Consider the following 15,664-nt stretch of genomic DNA (forward strand, 5'->3'; position numbering starts at 1 on the left):
ATGTTCAACTTATTTATCTGAGTCAATTACTTTATCTCTTTATATTTGTTGTTAGTTCAATTAAACTTTTTAGTTCGATGAATTCCTTTAATTTAATTTTCAAAACATTGATAAATATAAAATATTATCTATTAAATGCTACTTTATTATGAATACAAAATTAAAAATTGTATTTTAAAAAAAATGTAAGAGATTAAACCAACTTAAAATTATCTAAACATAACTCAAACCCATTTTTAAAAGTGCTATTGAGTTTAATTTCAAACTTTAAATGTGTTCAAATTAGCTTTAAATTTGATTAGGTTAATAGACAAGTTAAGTCTTGTTCATATTTAGTCTCCAAACTAAAAACCACGAGTTAATTCAATGTATAAAGCTAATTAAAACATTGCCATATTCATTTACTTGTTTGTTTAATTAATTTATGAATCAATTTAAATTTATTAGTCTAAATTTTTAATTGATGATACTTTTTTACAAAAAATAAATTTCAAATGACCGCGACTTTTACTTTGAATAGCCAATATTTTTTACAAAAGTTGGATATCTAAATTATAAAATTTCAGTTTAAATTTCTAAAACAATAATTATTTATATTTTGTTCGTGTTCAATATTTTATATGATCTTTAAAACATTTTTAAATCTTTATTTGGTATCTTAACCTATTTTATATTATGACAAGCTATATGTTTTTTTAACATATAGGGATGTATCTTATTAGTACAAGTAAACAAAAACACACTCAATACACATCCTTCATTAACATTCAAGTTACTTTACACATGTTTTAACTTGACAAACATGAGTTGTAGAATTGAGACAAATAAGAAAGAACTCAGACTAAATTGATTAAATTTATTGAATATCCAATATATAAATAGAAAAACCTTAATTATACTTAAAATAAATATGAGTATATTAGGACAGCAAACTTTTTTTGTTGTTGTTTGAGAATATAAATTTCTCTCTCTAGAGAAGGCATTTCATAATCCATGCACCTACTTTGTTTCTTTATCATATCACAATAATTTGGCTACTACGAAACTTGATTAAGAATTCAACATTAAATAGTAGAAAATTTAAAAAAAAAAGTTTCACATGAGTTGAAATCATCAATAATAGTAACATACATTTATACTAATATATATATTTAGGTGAATAAGAATGAATTAATATATTTATTTTTGTAGTTGTTCATGTGATTGAGAAGTAGGTCACTAGTCACGAGCATGAACCCTTTCTCGCACGTCATGAACGCTGGCTTGTCCATTCTTTTTCTGCATCTTCGACAATTGGTCCCACGCAATTTAATGAAAAATCTGCCAAACCACACAGATTAAAATGCAAACCAAAACTAGTTTTCCCATTTCAGTAATCACAAAGGAGACACAGATTACAAGAAGTGGTAGGTGAAAATGAATGGACACCAATATCCAATATGTAATATTATCATTTCTTTCTCCTAAGCTTATAATTTACTATATAATAACCAAAAAAGTAATTAGTGTCTTTCTGGGTCTACTCTTGAGAATCTTTGAAGAAAAAACGAATTTATACATTGGATCATATTCATGCACGTGATATCAAAAGGTGACATACTTTAAGATTGGGTTGTAGGCGGGTTAGAAAATTCACTCTTTAGATGGGATGTAAGTAGGTTTTAAGGAATAAAAAGTAAAAATGTACATCGTATTTTTTAAGTATTATCTATTTTGGAGTGTGGAGTTTCATTACTAATTTCATCTTTAAAAGATGTTTCAGAGGATGAAGAGATGAATAAAGATTTAAATTACGTTTAACTTTAATTTCTAACGGACGTGAGACTATCGAATATACCGGAATAATATATTTTTCATATTGTTAAGTATCGAGGGTTTTTATTTTTTAGACGGATATATCTCTTGGTGAATAAAAATTTCTAACTTCGTTGATTATATATTAATTAATAACATTGATTTTTTTTTGTTAAGTAGTAAATAATTATATTTTATTTAATCGTTTTTCATAGTCGTATAATAAGAAACATATTGCTTGTCGATTTTTAACTTTTAATGACTGCTCTAGGTTAATCGTCATCAAAAGTTACATTTATTTACAAAAGTGTGTCATCGCGTTTTTTCTTTTGTCTTCCAACAATCGTTAAAATGGGTCATAGAATCTAAAATTTGCACTAATATTATATATACTTAACTATTATATGTATTTGGAGAACTTGAATTACCCTGCTGAGGAAAAAAAAACATTTTTTTGTTTCTCGGTAATGTATTTAGTGCTCTACAATTTCAAAGCTTCATGAGAAATTACCATTGTACTATAAGGAACTTGCTTGAAATATCATGAATAAATAATTTTCAAAAGTATTTTGTACATGTTTTTATAAATCTATTTTGATTATCTTCAACTATAAATTCCAATGCAAATGAATGTGAAAGATGGTGGACATAAATAAGGTAAGTAAAAATGTAATGACATGAAGGTACAAGTCCTTTCTTGTGGCCAAGTGAGAGGAGAAAAATGAGGTATATAGAATGTGTCAAATACACCTTATTATAGTAACCAATGAATGTGAATTACAATTACAGAAGAAACAAAGTTTTACACATGATGGTGCACGAACCTACCTAGTGTACATGAGGTAGACAATTCTCTATTTAAAAAAAAAATTATTAAATATCTAAAAAAGAATTATGTTGTACTCTTTTTTTAACTTGGAGATAATAGTTTAAAGTCTTTTTCATACTTTGTCACATATTTAAAATCAATATGCTATAGTATGTTTTATATTATATATTTAAAATTAATATGGTATTATATTTTATGTGGGATTCATCAACAACTACTATGGATTTTATGAAGAAATTGACAGTGATATTTATTTGTTACAAAAATAATTTTAATTTTTTTATTATAAAAAACGCATACATAGATTGATTGATATGGTTTTTTATTTGTGTTTTTCGAAAGTAATTATTGTTTATTATAAGAGATCAAAGATTGAATTACTTTTTAGTTTTACTGTTAATGTAATGTTGTCCATATTATAAATTATAGTATTGAAAATTATTAAGAAATTTTGATTGTACCGGACAATGCAATGATGTTAATTTAATATTAATTCAATATGAGACAAAATCTAGTAATAGTTGTACCAGTATGGTTAGCTTTTAATGTGTTATTTTGATGGTATTATGAACTCACCTTCATAGAGATGGCAAATAAACCCGTCTCCGTGGGTATTGCCCGAACCCGTCCCCGTTTTGACGGGGAATTCCCGTATTGACTGGGTATGGGTATGGGTACGGGGAATCCCCGACTTTTTTAATTGGATATGGGGATGGGTATGGGGATGTACATATACCCGCCATAATACCCGTCCCCGTCATATCTCCATTCTCGTTTAAATTATTAAAATATTCACAATTAATCAAGTAACTCCTATATATATATATATATATATATATATATATATATATATATTTTTTTTTTTTCTATTTTTTTTTCTTTTAATTATTTCATTTGTCATGAAACGCATTCTCATCTCCAATATATTTTTTTATCTTATCATAACCTTTATGTAATTATGTTAAAATGATGTATGTTAATAAAAAAAAATATTATGCCTCACATTTGAATATTTATATTATTTTTTAATATTTTTATTTATTATAAATTTTCCTTTCACATGAGAATGTTTATACTCTCAATTTAAGGTAATATAAAAAATTCTTTACTTATTATTATTATTATTATTATTATTATTATTAATTTTTGTTTAATTTAAAGAACTCTTTTGTTTCATTAAAATAATTTTCGTTATTTTTCAACCATTAAGTATATATGTTGATATTTGAAAAGTTTTCTTAGTTCTCTAAGATATTTTTCGTCTTATCATACCTTAGTTATACATTTGATTTCCTTTGTGTGATTTTTTTCGATAGTCTCTTAAATTATTTCTAAAACACACATTTGTTAGTTTTTTAATATTTTTATTTATTGTTTTTTATTTTTATCATGTAGAATAACATTTCGATATATTCTATCTAATTATTTTTTATTTTATAACTCATTATTAATCATAATGTAATTTTTTCACTTTAAATTCTGTTTGAAGTGGTTAAAATTATATATATATATATATATATATATATATAATGATATTTAGGAATAGTATATGATAATTCACTACAAGAAAAACATGAAATGGTGATTGATTTAGTCAGTAATCCATATCAGTCACTATTTTTCGTCATTGGTGGTAGTAGTTGATTTATTGTTTGAATCAATGACTAAATTAGTGACTGATTCAATGATCGAATCGATACTTGATTTAGTGACCAATTTAATTACTAATTTATTTGTAATTTAACAAATTTTTTGGTCACTAATGATATTTCTATTTAATTTTAACCACTTCAAACGTAATTTAATAATTAGTTCTCTAAGGTATTTTTCATTTTATCATACCTTAATTATACATTTGATTTCCTTTGTGCGATTTCTTTCAATAGTCTCTCAAATTATTTCTAAAACACACATTTGTTAGTTTTTTAATATTTTTATTTATTGTTTATTTTCATCATGTAGAATAATATTTCGATATATTCTATCTAATTATTTGTTATTTTATAACTCACTATTAATCATACTGTAATTTTTTTCACTTTAATTGTATAAATAACTTTTATTTACTGCAATATAAAAATTTAATGTAATTGCTATGAATATTTTTTTTTTCACTATCTAACATATATTGAAGTTCAAAAGATACAAAATCTATGTCAAAATTTTATTATTATGTTTATTATTTGTTCTTTGTGTCATTTTGATCAAGTGATGTATTATAACTTTTATTAGTGTATAAAAAAAGATTTATTATAATTTAAAAAATTGAAGTAAACAAACATTTAAAATATATTTTAATTTGAATATTTGTTTTCCTTTTATTATTATGTTTATTATTTGTTCTTTGTGTCATTTTGATCAAGTGATATATTATAACTTTTATTAGTGTATAAAAAGAGATTCATTAGAATTTAAAAAATTGAAGTAAACAAACATTTAAAATATATTTTAATTTGAATATTTGTTTTTCTTTTATATTTTTTTGAAATATTTTTTAATTTTATCAACTAAGTTCATCAATGTTAGTAGTTTGCAAATTTAATAAATGTTTTGGTTCACATGAAATTTTATTTGGTATTCTAATATAAAATATAAACAATTATAATTTATTTTAAGGTATTTGGCATCGAAGAAAATCCTCCTAATATTGAATATTTCATAATATTATGTTTTTTTTACCGTAATTTTTTTTCTTTTATAAAAATTAATATTGAAGTAGTTAGAACACGAGTACGGGTATGGGTACGAGATTATACCCGTTACCCGGTGGGGATGGGGATGGGAAAAAAGTTTGATACCCGTTGGGTTTGGGTATGGGGATGGGGATGAATTTTTTATGTGGGGATGAGTATGGGATAGCGAAACCCGTCCCCGCCCCGCCCCGCCCCGTTGCCATCCCTACACCTTCATATATAGGTTATTTTATCTTTACATATACATCTTGATGACGTGGTTAGATGAAATTATTTAAGAGAATAATTCATTTATTTTAAAAAATTTTATTTTTGTAAAATTTAAAATTTATTCAAAAAGAAAAGAAATTAAAATTTTACAATTTATTAAATGTTGAATTTTTCATTATTCAAAGTTAGAAGTGTCAATTTGTCCACGTTAGTTTTAAATCTTTTGTATTTTATCTTATATTAAATTTTGTTGTATTTGTTTTTACGTGTGAATTATATGTGCCAGAGAAAACAAACAAATCGCAGTGCTAGAGAGAATTCACGGACTTAACAACCATGGCCAGAATACCATAAATATAGGAGCTACTTTTACACTACACTACTTATATAACAATTTTAAAGTAGCCTACCATAAATTATATATTTTTAGGATCAAAACAAAAAATATATCTAAACTAGTTATAAAAAATATTATATTTGTAAGACTTGAAAAAAAAAAAAAGACATATTAAGTGATGGTAAAAAAGAATATTATATTGTAGGAATAGCAAAAACTACTTAAAAACTCATAAGTGTATCTTTCTCTGTTTTTTGTTTTGTTGGGGTGTGACGATGTTAACCTTTATTTATTGGTTGATAGAGAGAGAAAGAAAAAAGAAACTAAATTTAGTAACAGAAAAGGCTTAGGGCATGGAAGATATTGGTTACATTTGTTTGCTTGCATTGAAAGGGAACAAGATAAAAGGTTTGCATTGGGAAAGCTAGTTGTCTTATTTATGTGTCCTCTTTTTTTGATGCATCTGATATAGTTATGATTAAGTTTGGTGAGATGCACCTTTCACATTTACATTCTGCTCCTTTACTAATCAATGAGTTTAAGCTTGATGTACCTTGGATTACATTATATTAATTAACTAATTAGGTTAGTATTACCTTCATAAATTTGCTATGAGCCATGTATTTTCATAATTTTAATTTGCATCCGGATAATTTATTTTATTTCAAAATTTATAATTCAAAACACAACCTTTTACATTTTAAATTATATATTCCAAAATTAATAACCATATGTAGAGAGATATATATAAATCTTTTGTTTTTTTAATTTTACCCTATTAATTACTACTTTTTAATTTTAAATAATTATTCATAATAAAATAAATTATTTTTCAATTTTATTATTTTAGTAATATTTTTTTTAAGTTCATCCGTAATTACTCATTATAAAATAATTCTAACTGATTACTTTTTCAAATTTAAATAATTATTCATAATATTTTATACACAATATTACTTATAATATTTTTTATTTTAATAACTGATATTTATTTTATCTATAACTATATATCTATACCTATCACTACGTAAAAACAATTTTGTATTAATTTTTTTAAAAAATATTTACAAATTTTATTATAAAAAATTGTAAGAAATTGCTATTAATTTTTGTTCAAATTTTTTTTATAAAATAATTTTCGCAAAAAAATTTATAGTACTTAAGAATTTAAAAATTTTGTAAGAAATAATTATTTAAAAAGAAACTGTCAATAAAAATTATTAAAAAGAATCGCCAAAAAAAAGTTTTCTCTTATAATTTTTTTCAATAAATTTACAATAAAAATCCCATGAAATATAAAATATTATAATAATATCTATACACTTTTTTTTCAATTTTATTATTTAATTATTTATTTTAAAATTTGAATAATGCTTAAATATTTTAAAAAGACATACATATACATATTTAGTAACACGTGCTTAGGTTGATATAAAATAAAAAATATATTTTGAATTGCATAAATTAAAATAAAAATGTATTTTAAATTACACAATTTAAAATATAATTTTGTATTTCGTATAAATACAGTTTTATATTTTCATCTTTTATTTTAGATTATATATTTTAAAATATATTTTGACTTATACAAATTGAATTTATATTTTAAAATATATTTTAAATGATATAATTTGAAATATGCTTCTGGATTTATAATTAAATTCAAAATTACAAAATGCATTCAAAATGAAGAGGCGCAAGATACCTTTCATCTTTTTATTAGAATTTTAATAAAAATTTGGGGTTTATAGATATTGTAGAGGTGCAGGAAGAACAATCCATATATTTTCTTATGTTTCAGTGTTCTTCTCTCTTTTGTCTTAGAATCTTGATAACTAACTTATAGCATTCTACTATGGGCACCCCCATATTACTATTCAAGTGCCGCGCAATCGCCATCGTGAAGAAACATGTTCTATTGATTAGCTGTACATATATATATATATATTTTGACAATATATAATGAAAATATGTGTTTTAAAAAAAATACACTCTAATCATAGTGAAAACTTAGACAAAATTTATATTTGTATTTCATCCAAAAGAGCAATTAAAATTAAAATATGTTTTCATTTGTAATAATAAAAAATTTCAATACAACTTTTTCTTTTGTTTTAACAACAAAATAAAAAATTACAAACTCAGGGAGATTTCTTTTTTTATCTTGAAATTTGGAGATATAAGAAGTATCATAATTAATATACTAAGTAAAGTATTTACAGTTTTGGATTTAAAATTTGATATAAGATAAATATTTTTATGAAAGTTTTGGATACACTTTAAGAATAAATTGAAATTTTATATAATTTTCTGATTATTTTGATTAGTGAAAAAACGTTAAATTTTTAATTTTTTTTTAATTATTTTTATATAATTTTTTTCATGTAAATATTCAAAAATAGTATTTGATATTGAAGTTATTAATTTAAGTGCAACGAATTAAAAGATAATTACTATATTGTTGTCAAATATTATATATTGTGCAAATATACATTTAATATTTTTTAAATATGTTTTACAAAATAGTTTTTAAAATTTTAATCAAATAACATAATTATAGAGTATTTATAAAAAAAAGTTACATAAACACGCGCAAAAAACATTAGTTAAACATTAATGTTTTTCTCTTAAGTTATTTTCTGCTATGTATCTTTTAATTTCTTTTAAATGTTATTTATAAATACTTTTATTTTGTATATATATAGAGGAGGAGAGAGACTTTTTTGTCATTATATTTTTATGCTTTAAAAATTTATTTTAAAATTAAGATAATTATTTTATTAATTTTACCATTTCTTTAAGTTTAAATTAAATATCTTTTATTGATTATAAATTAAAATATTTTAGTGATTAAAAGCAAGAGAAGTGAGAAAAAATATATATATAAATAAAATAATATTATATATAAAAAATATTTATATTTAATTTTATAATTATAATAATAGCAATAATTTTATTATTTTTATTATTATTAGTTATATATAAAGTTGATTTAAATAAATATTTAGTTCTACATGTATTTAATGTACAATTTTAATTTCTCTACATATTTAATGAAATCTTTAATTTTTTTAAGTTTTCAAAATTACGGAATTTTAGTATAACATAACACATTCATCGTGGTTAGTAAATAAATAATTTATTTTACATTTTAACAATGTTAAAGCTTATGGTTATTATTAATATTGCTATCACATAGAGTAATTGATTTTGTTATCATTTCCAACACATCATCATTTTCTGGTAAAAATTAAAAACATATTACCAATGCATACGATTGGGTAATTTTAAAAAGTTAAAGAATTACATATATGATTAAACTAACTTTTATAGGAACGAAAACTGCACATTCACGGAATTATATAATCAAAATGTATTTAAATTTATTATTTTTATTTATATATATATATATATATATATATAACTATTCTTTTACATATTTTCTTATCAATTTTATTCTTATTCTTATTACATAACGAATATTTATTTTTTTATTATCATTAAATATATATATATATATATATATATATATATATATATATATATATATATTATTAATTACATTAATCATAATACAAGTGTTTTTTAACTCCAACTTACCATGTCAATATACATTTCATATATATAGTCCATTTTTATATATTATATTATGCCAACATTATTTTGTTTTTGATGTTTAAAAACCTGTTTTGCGAATAAGTTTTAAAACCATTAACTTAATAACAAAATTATCTCATATTGCATTAAAAAAGTTTGTTATTTGCATATTTGTAAGAATAAAAAATCAATAATATTAAATTTCATATTAATATTAATATTGCCTTAAGTATGTATATAGTTAATGTAGACATATTTAGATAAATAATTGAGACCGATGCCTATTTTAATCTGTTGAAAAAAAATCGCATAAATACAATTTTTGTATAATAATGAATTGTTAATTAATGAAATTGAGAATTAGTATTAGTTAATGTAGACATATTTAGATAAATAATTGAGACCTATGCCTATTTTAATCTGTAGAAAAAAAAAATCGCATAAATACAATTTTTGTATAATAATGAATTGTTAATTAATGAAATTGAGAATTAGTATCAGTTAATGTGGACATATTTAGATAAATAATTGAGATCGATGCCTATTTTAATCTGTTGAAAAAAAAATCGCATAAATACAATTTTTGTATAATAATGAATTGTTAATTATTGAAATTGAAAATTAGTATTTAGAATAAATTTGAAACAGTCTGAGTGGTGGTTCAGTTCATGAGTGAGGGAAGAATCAACAGTACAATTGAAAAAGCAGACAGAAGAAGAAAGAGAGATTCTTTCTCTCCTTCTCTCTTCCATTTCTAAACTTCACATTCTGCACTTTCTTTCGCTCAGTCATGTTTCAACCACCCACACCCACTGCTTCCAAAAAGGTTAGTTTATCTATGCATTCTCCACCAATTTTCCTTTTCCTGTTAATGTAAAATAAACTACTCTTTCTGTCAATACACAACCTAGTTTTCTGTTTTCAAAACTCAAGCCCAATGTTTAGAAGGGTTTGGAAGATTATGGACCGGGCAATTTTGTTCTGGCAGTGTCTTGTGGTCACAATCAATCTCTTCTTATTTAATTTTAGGTTTTTATGGTAATGATTACAACTATAATTATTCCTCGTCTGTAAAGGTGAAATTAAATTTCTAAAGCACAACCTGCATTTTTTAACACTTGCATTCATGTTGCATGTTGCTCTTATATGACGTTGACTGAACTTTGTATTCATGAGTTGTTATCTTTGTTCATACCTGCTCTTCATGAAGTATAGAATTGAAAATAAGATAAAATGGGTGTTTCAAATTATTTAATTTAGGTTAGATGCCCTACATTGTTTTCCCAGTCTATTGCTTCTTACATGCATCGCTCCCTGCTTGTATGTCCAAGGATAAAATTGAGGTAGAAAGTTATGAGACACATTGTTGGTGGTGATGATTTTGCAACAGAGAAGATAGAAATAGTAAGATTCCTTCAGGGCATGTTTATGCGGTAATATTTAGGTTAGGTCTGTTTTTCCTTTACTGGTTGCAAATTAGATACATTGGAGTGTCCTTGATTTGCTGCTTTTTATTGCATGTTAGCATTGTCCGTCTGTATTTACCTTTATTTGTGTAGCTTTCTGCTCGTACAAATGCACTATCCATCAAAGGGGCTTCTTCAGCAATGATGCAAGTGGATTTGAATGAAGATACTGTCGATGCAAAGGAAATGCAGAATGGAGAAATTCTACTAGCACAATCCATCATGCGAAACACCCAGGTTGCTTATGCTATTTTTATTAACATAAAGGTTACTCTTTTCTTCTACTAATTGCATGTTAAGAAAATAGTTTCATTGTAATTCTTGGTGTGTATGCAACTTGTTTTATCCAACTTTATGTCAGGTGCATTTTTTTGTTATGCTCTGGGTTTCAATTGAGTGACAATGCTTTATACAAACTTACCTCATTCCTCTTAATACTTGCAGAAACTAGAAGATGAACTACGCAAGTTAGGGGAACGAATTAAGGAGCATGAGAACAAAATAAATCACTTGAACTCTGAAAAAAGCAAATATGACGACTCCATTCTTCATTTGCAAGGTACATTTGTAGTTCATTTTAAGGGTTTTGTTCTCTGTTTGGCTGGTTGACAAGAGGATACTTAGAGAAAATATTTATGATCCTGTTCTGTAAGGTGCATCAACTGAACCGGTGTTGTAAGCTTTTATATGGCTGCATGCAATCACAAAGTAGGTATTCCATTGATAAAAATGTAAAATCTCAGTTCAGTTATATTGTTGCTGGTCAGTGGATCACTGGTTTATCTGCTTATTTAAACATCAGCACTTTTGGTTATAAATGGAGCAGTGTTGATGTTAGTCGTATTGCATTACATCTTACAATTTGTATTGACTCAAAATTAAGGTGCATATATGAAAAGCAGTCATTTTCTGTTTAGGATGTAATAAACTTTCAAGTATCATTTATGTTTTTTTCTTTTTGTATTCTTAGTTATTATTGGGAAATCAGAGTCTTCAAGTATGGCCACAGCTGGTAATATGGACAATCCACACTCTACAAATGACGAGGAAGTAAATAAACAAATATTGCAACATGAAAAATCTGCAGCTGGTATCTTGTGCGAGCTGAAGATTCATCATGGAGCTCAGACTTCTCATCTAACATCGACAAAGGATGTTGTGGGTGTTGTTGCTACATTGGGAAAAGTTGAGGATGACAATCTTAGCAGGTATATTTGGCAAAAGATATTTTCTTTCTGGCTTGTGTGACGGTTTGCACGTATATGAAACTTGTAATAGCTTCTTTTTCTTAGTCTCTGGAGTGTTTATGTTATCTTTAAACATGATGAAAAATAATGTATTTCACATCATTTGCTAATTAATTTCTTAGAAGATTTGGTTTTCACCCTAGTCAAATGATGTTGTGTGATACAACCTCAAGTAATGAGAATGCTCATGTTGTTGTCACTATTATTTATGAATATGTGAGAACACGCAGGTAGTTTCACCTTACTTATTTGGTTGCAGACTTTTCTCAGAGTATTTGGGAGTGGAGACTATGCTGGCAATTGTTTGTAAAACTTATGAAGGGGTTCAAGCTATTGAAATGTATGATACAGAAGGCTGCATAAACAAAAATTATGGACTTCATGGGCTAGGTGCCTCTATTGGAAGGGCTTTGGATGGTCGATTTCTAGTCATATGTCTTGAATCTCTGAGGTATGACTTCCTAGAGTCTCGTGTTTATGCCTTTAATTTGTTGTTTTGGATAAATTAGTTTTTTATTTTAATTTTTTCATTTTGTATGTTCTAGGCCTTATGCTGGTAATCATGTGGTTGATGATGCACAACGGAAGCTGGATATTTTAAACCCAAGATTGCCTAATGGGGAGTGCCCAGCTGGGTTTCTTGGCTTTGCAGTGAATATGATTAATATAGACAGCTCAAACCTATTTTTTGTAACTCCCAATGGTTATGGTCTCAGAGAAACTTTGTTTTATAATCTCTTTTCTCGTCTACAAGTATATAAGACAAGGGCTGAAATGATACAAGCACTTCCATGCATAAGTGAAGGAGCTCTTTCTTTGGATGGAGGGATAATTAGGAGTTGTGGTGTATTTACCTTGGGCAATAGGTAACATTATGTGTAATCTCTCTCTCTCTCTCTCTCTATATATATATATATATATATATATATATATATATATATAGATATCTTTTTAGAATTATATGGCAGGTCTAAAACACAAGATAATGACAGAAGGATAATCTATCTTGCCATTGTATACCACAGAAAACTTTTCAATTTCCAAAGTGTAGGTGGTTCAGATGGATTAACTGCTGTATACAATAATAATGCCATCCATAATAAGGTCCAACAATGTCTATTATCTCTATCTTTCTCTGTAATTTATATACAAACTCATGATAAGAACTATGGAAGACTTGATACGTTATCACACAACATGGAACCTCAACAGTATGGTCATTGAGTCTGTGAATTTAAGGTTTTTCAGGTTCTTGAGCTGATACATTTTTTTTGTGTTCACTGATAAAGAACTGCTTTATGTTTTTCAATTCAGAACCTTTTTTTTTTTTCTTAATAAAGTAAGTTTCATTTTGAACTGCTGGTTGGTGTAATCTGTTTTCAAAAGAATACAATCGTTAAATGCGCCAAGTCAAAAAATCTGGGCAATTTGCAGGGAAGATATTGATGTAAGATTCCCCCGACCAGAAAGATCAAAAGAGCTTGATAACCATCACGGTGAAATTGCCAGACAGTTGATGGAAGTCAAACAGAAGAAAGAAAATATTATGGGGGATGTAAAAAGGGTGCAGGCGTTGTTGGACGAGGCAAGGCTCAATTTCAACAAAACGAAGGGTGATTATCTTAAGTATTTGGCGGAAAGTTCCTCAAATGCAACTCAGGTAATCTATCTGGAAGTTTGATATGTAATTCTAGGGAATTTATTCATATGTTGTTTTGATCTAACGCAAGTCATTTTGATTGTTTTAGAACGGTTTAAGTTATTTCTACTAAGGCTATGTTTTTACAAGAACTTTTAGTCAGCTTCTAGTTTGTTGTCCAAGCTGGAAAGCTTACCGGAAGTTCTAATAAACTGACTTTTTTTAGTATTCTATAGGCTTCTTTTACATGCTAATTCGTGTTTTTCAAGACGTAATACATCAACTTAGAAATATAACCAAATTATATATATATATATATATATATATATATATATATATATATATATATATATATATATATATATATAATAGTTTGACAAATTTCATCTTATTAAACTGACTTTGTGAGAATAGGTTAGGCTTAAACTAAATTATTTAATATGGTATTAGAGTCATTTGGAATATATCCTAGGTTGAGTTTGTTAGGCCTATCATGGTAATCACTATTGGCCCCCTCTCGATTCACATGCTTGATGAATTAGGTGTGAACGTATGATATCATTAACACGATATATATATATATATATATATATATATATATATATATGAGCCAATTTTGTGAGGTTTTAACCTGTGTATTTGTGCCCTTTAGCATTACACTTCAATATGATTTAACTGTTACATTAATCAGCATACTGAAAGTATGACATTTGCTTAAGTGTATGTTAAGATCGGTTTTATTTTAAATTTGGTTGTGAATTTTAAGATATAAGATTAATAGTAATATATATAACAATAAACTAAGCATTGTAATTAAAATAATTTATCTACAAATAAAAAATTACAAGAGTTTCAAATTAACCAATAAATAAAATTATAATTACCCCAAAATACATTTTAGCCATTAAATATAGTTAAAATTTATATAAAATATCATATAAGCATGCTTATATTTGTCATTATATATTTATTAGTGACTTTAAGAAATAATTTTACAAAGCACTTAGCATTATATAATTTTCAGCTCCTAGCTTTCCGATATTGTTTAGTGGAAAGTTATACCCTAAGATGCTATCAAAGTCAGCAATGGTTGTTGACTATTCCTATTAATTTCAACAAAAAGAGTCTCTTGATACTGATGCATGCACATGCTAAATTATGTAATTGCAAGCTTATTAAATTTCAAGTTCACATAGTGTCTCAATTGATGGGAGCTTTCCATATCTGACTTTAAATTTAATCTTGAACTGTGACATAACTAACCGTTGTAATGTTTCTTTAATGAATGGCACCATCAGGCTCAAACTGCTTCTGACAGATTCGTAAGTAGATGATTGATTGAATTAAGGCTGACTGCATACAACGAAGAAAAGAGGCTGTGCCGGGCAACCTGTTTTGTTCTTGATCTTGTACCTATACCCGTTTTGTAATCTTGCTCTGGAAGGAGAATGTTCCCATTCTGGTTTCTAAAATTGGAAGATAAAAATTTTGAATAGTAAAACAAGAAGATTGGTTTCTGAAGCTGGAGATAGTTTAAGGCTTTATTTTTGTGCGAGTTCTTGCGAAGAAAATTCAGATTAGCCAACACGACACTGCTATGCCTAGTTTCCCTTCAAGACCAAAAATACTTGCCAGGACAACCTCTTCTTGGTTCCTTCTATACTCATTGTACTCCATTATTGACTGTTGATTACAGGCTCTGAACATTATACATCTACCCTTTTAGTTTTTAAGAAATCATTTAACTGTAGCTCTTCGTTTTTCATTCTTTTTCTGCAGTTTCTGGAGGGTGGAGAACCTCCTCAATCTCCCTTTCTTTCTCCTCGCCGAGTAATCGATTGATTCTTTAAAA

The 15,664-nt window shown here is 26.0% G+C and overlaps 1 protein-coding gene across 8 annotated transcripts; it reads left to right on the plus strand.

Moving 5' to 3' along the window:
- The first annotated feature begins 10,105 nt into the window (after positions 1 to 10,105).
- LOC114195872 (protein DEFECTIVE IN MERISTEM SILENCING 3-like) lies at positions 10,106 to 15,579 on the plus strand. 8 transcript variants are annotated; one of them, XM_028086291.1, is made up of 9 exons: positions 10,109 to 10,286; positions 10,792 to 10,864; positions 11,020 to 11,193; positions 11,371 to 11,485; positions 11,897 to 12,134; positions 12,433 to 12,624; positions 12,719 to 13,039; positions 13,608 to 13,833; positions 15,111 to 15,579. In XM_028086291.1, the coding sequence occupies exons 2-9, from the start codon at positions 10,814 to 10,816 to the stop codon at positions 15,144 to 15,146; spliced, it is 1,353 nt and encodes a 450-aa protein (XP_027942092.1). In that variant the 5' UTR covers positions 10,109 to 10,286; positions 10,792 to 10,813; the 3' UTR covers positions 15,147 to 15,579. The 8 variants fall into 8 exon arrangements, with proteins under 8 accessions (XP_027942094.1, XP_027942096.1, XP_027942092.1 ...); XM_028086296.1 differs by having other exon boundaries at positions 10,110 to 10,286; positions 10,792 to 10,904; XM_028086297.1 differs by having other exon boundaries at positions 10,110 to 10,286; positions 10,792 to 10,893.
- Positions 15,580 to 15,664: the final 85 nt, after the last annotated feature.

This window comes from Vigna unguiculata, chromosome 9, assembly GCF_004118075.2.
Source record: "Vigna unguiculata cultivar IT97K-499-35 chromosome 9, ASM411807v1, whole genome shotgun sequence".
Taxonomy (NCBI): domain Eukaryota; kingdom Viridiplantae; phylum Streptophyta; class Magnoliopsida; order Fabales; family Fabaceae; genus Vigna; species Vigna unguiculata.

What these genes read in the sequence shown, in the direction of transcription:
- LOC114195872 (XM_028086291.1), top strand. Translation starts at nt 10,814, where the DNA reads ATGAGACACATTGTTGGTGGTGATGATTTTGCAACAGAGAAGATAGAA. An exon ending in CAACAGAGAAGATAGAAATA is followed by an intron (nt 10,865 to 11,019) that starts GTAAGATTCCTT and finishes TTATTTGTGTAG; the next exon opens with CTTTCTGCTCGTACAAATGC. An exon ending in GTATTTACCTTGGGCAATAG is followed by an intron (nt 13,040 to 13,607) that starts GTAACATTATGT and finishes GGCAATTTGCAG; the next exon opens with GGAAGATATTGATGTAAGAT.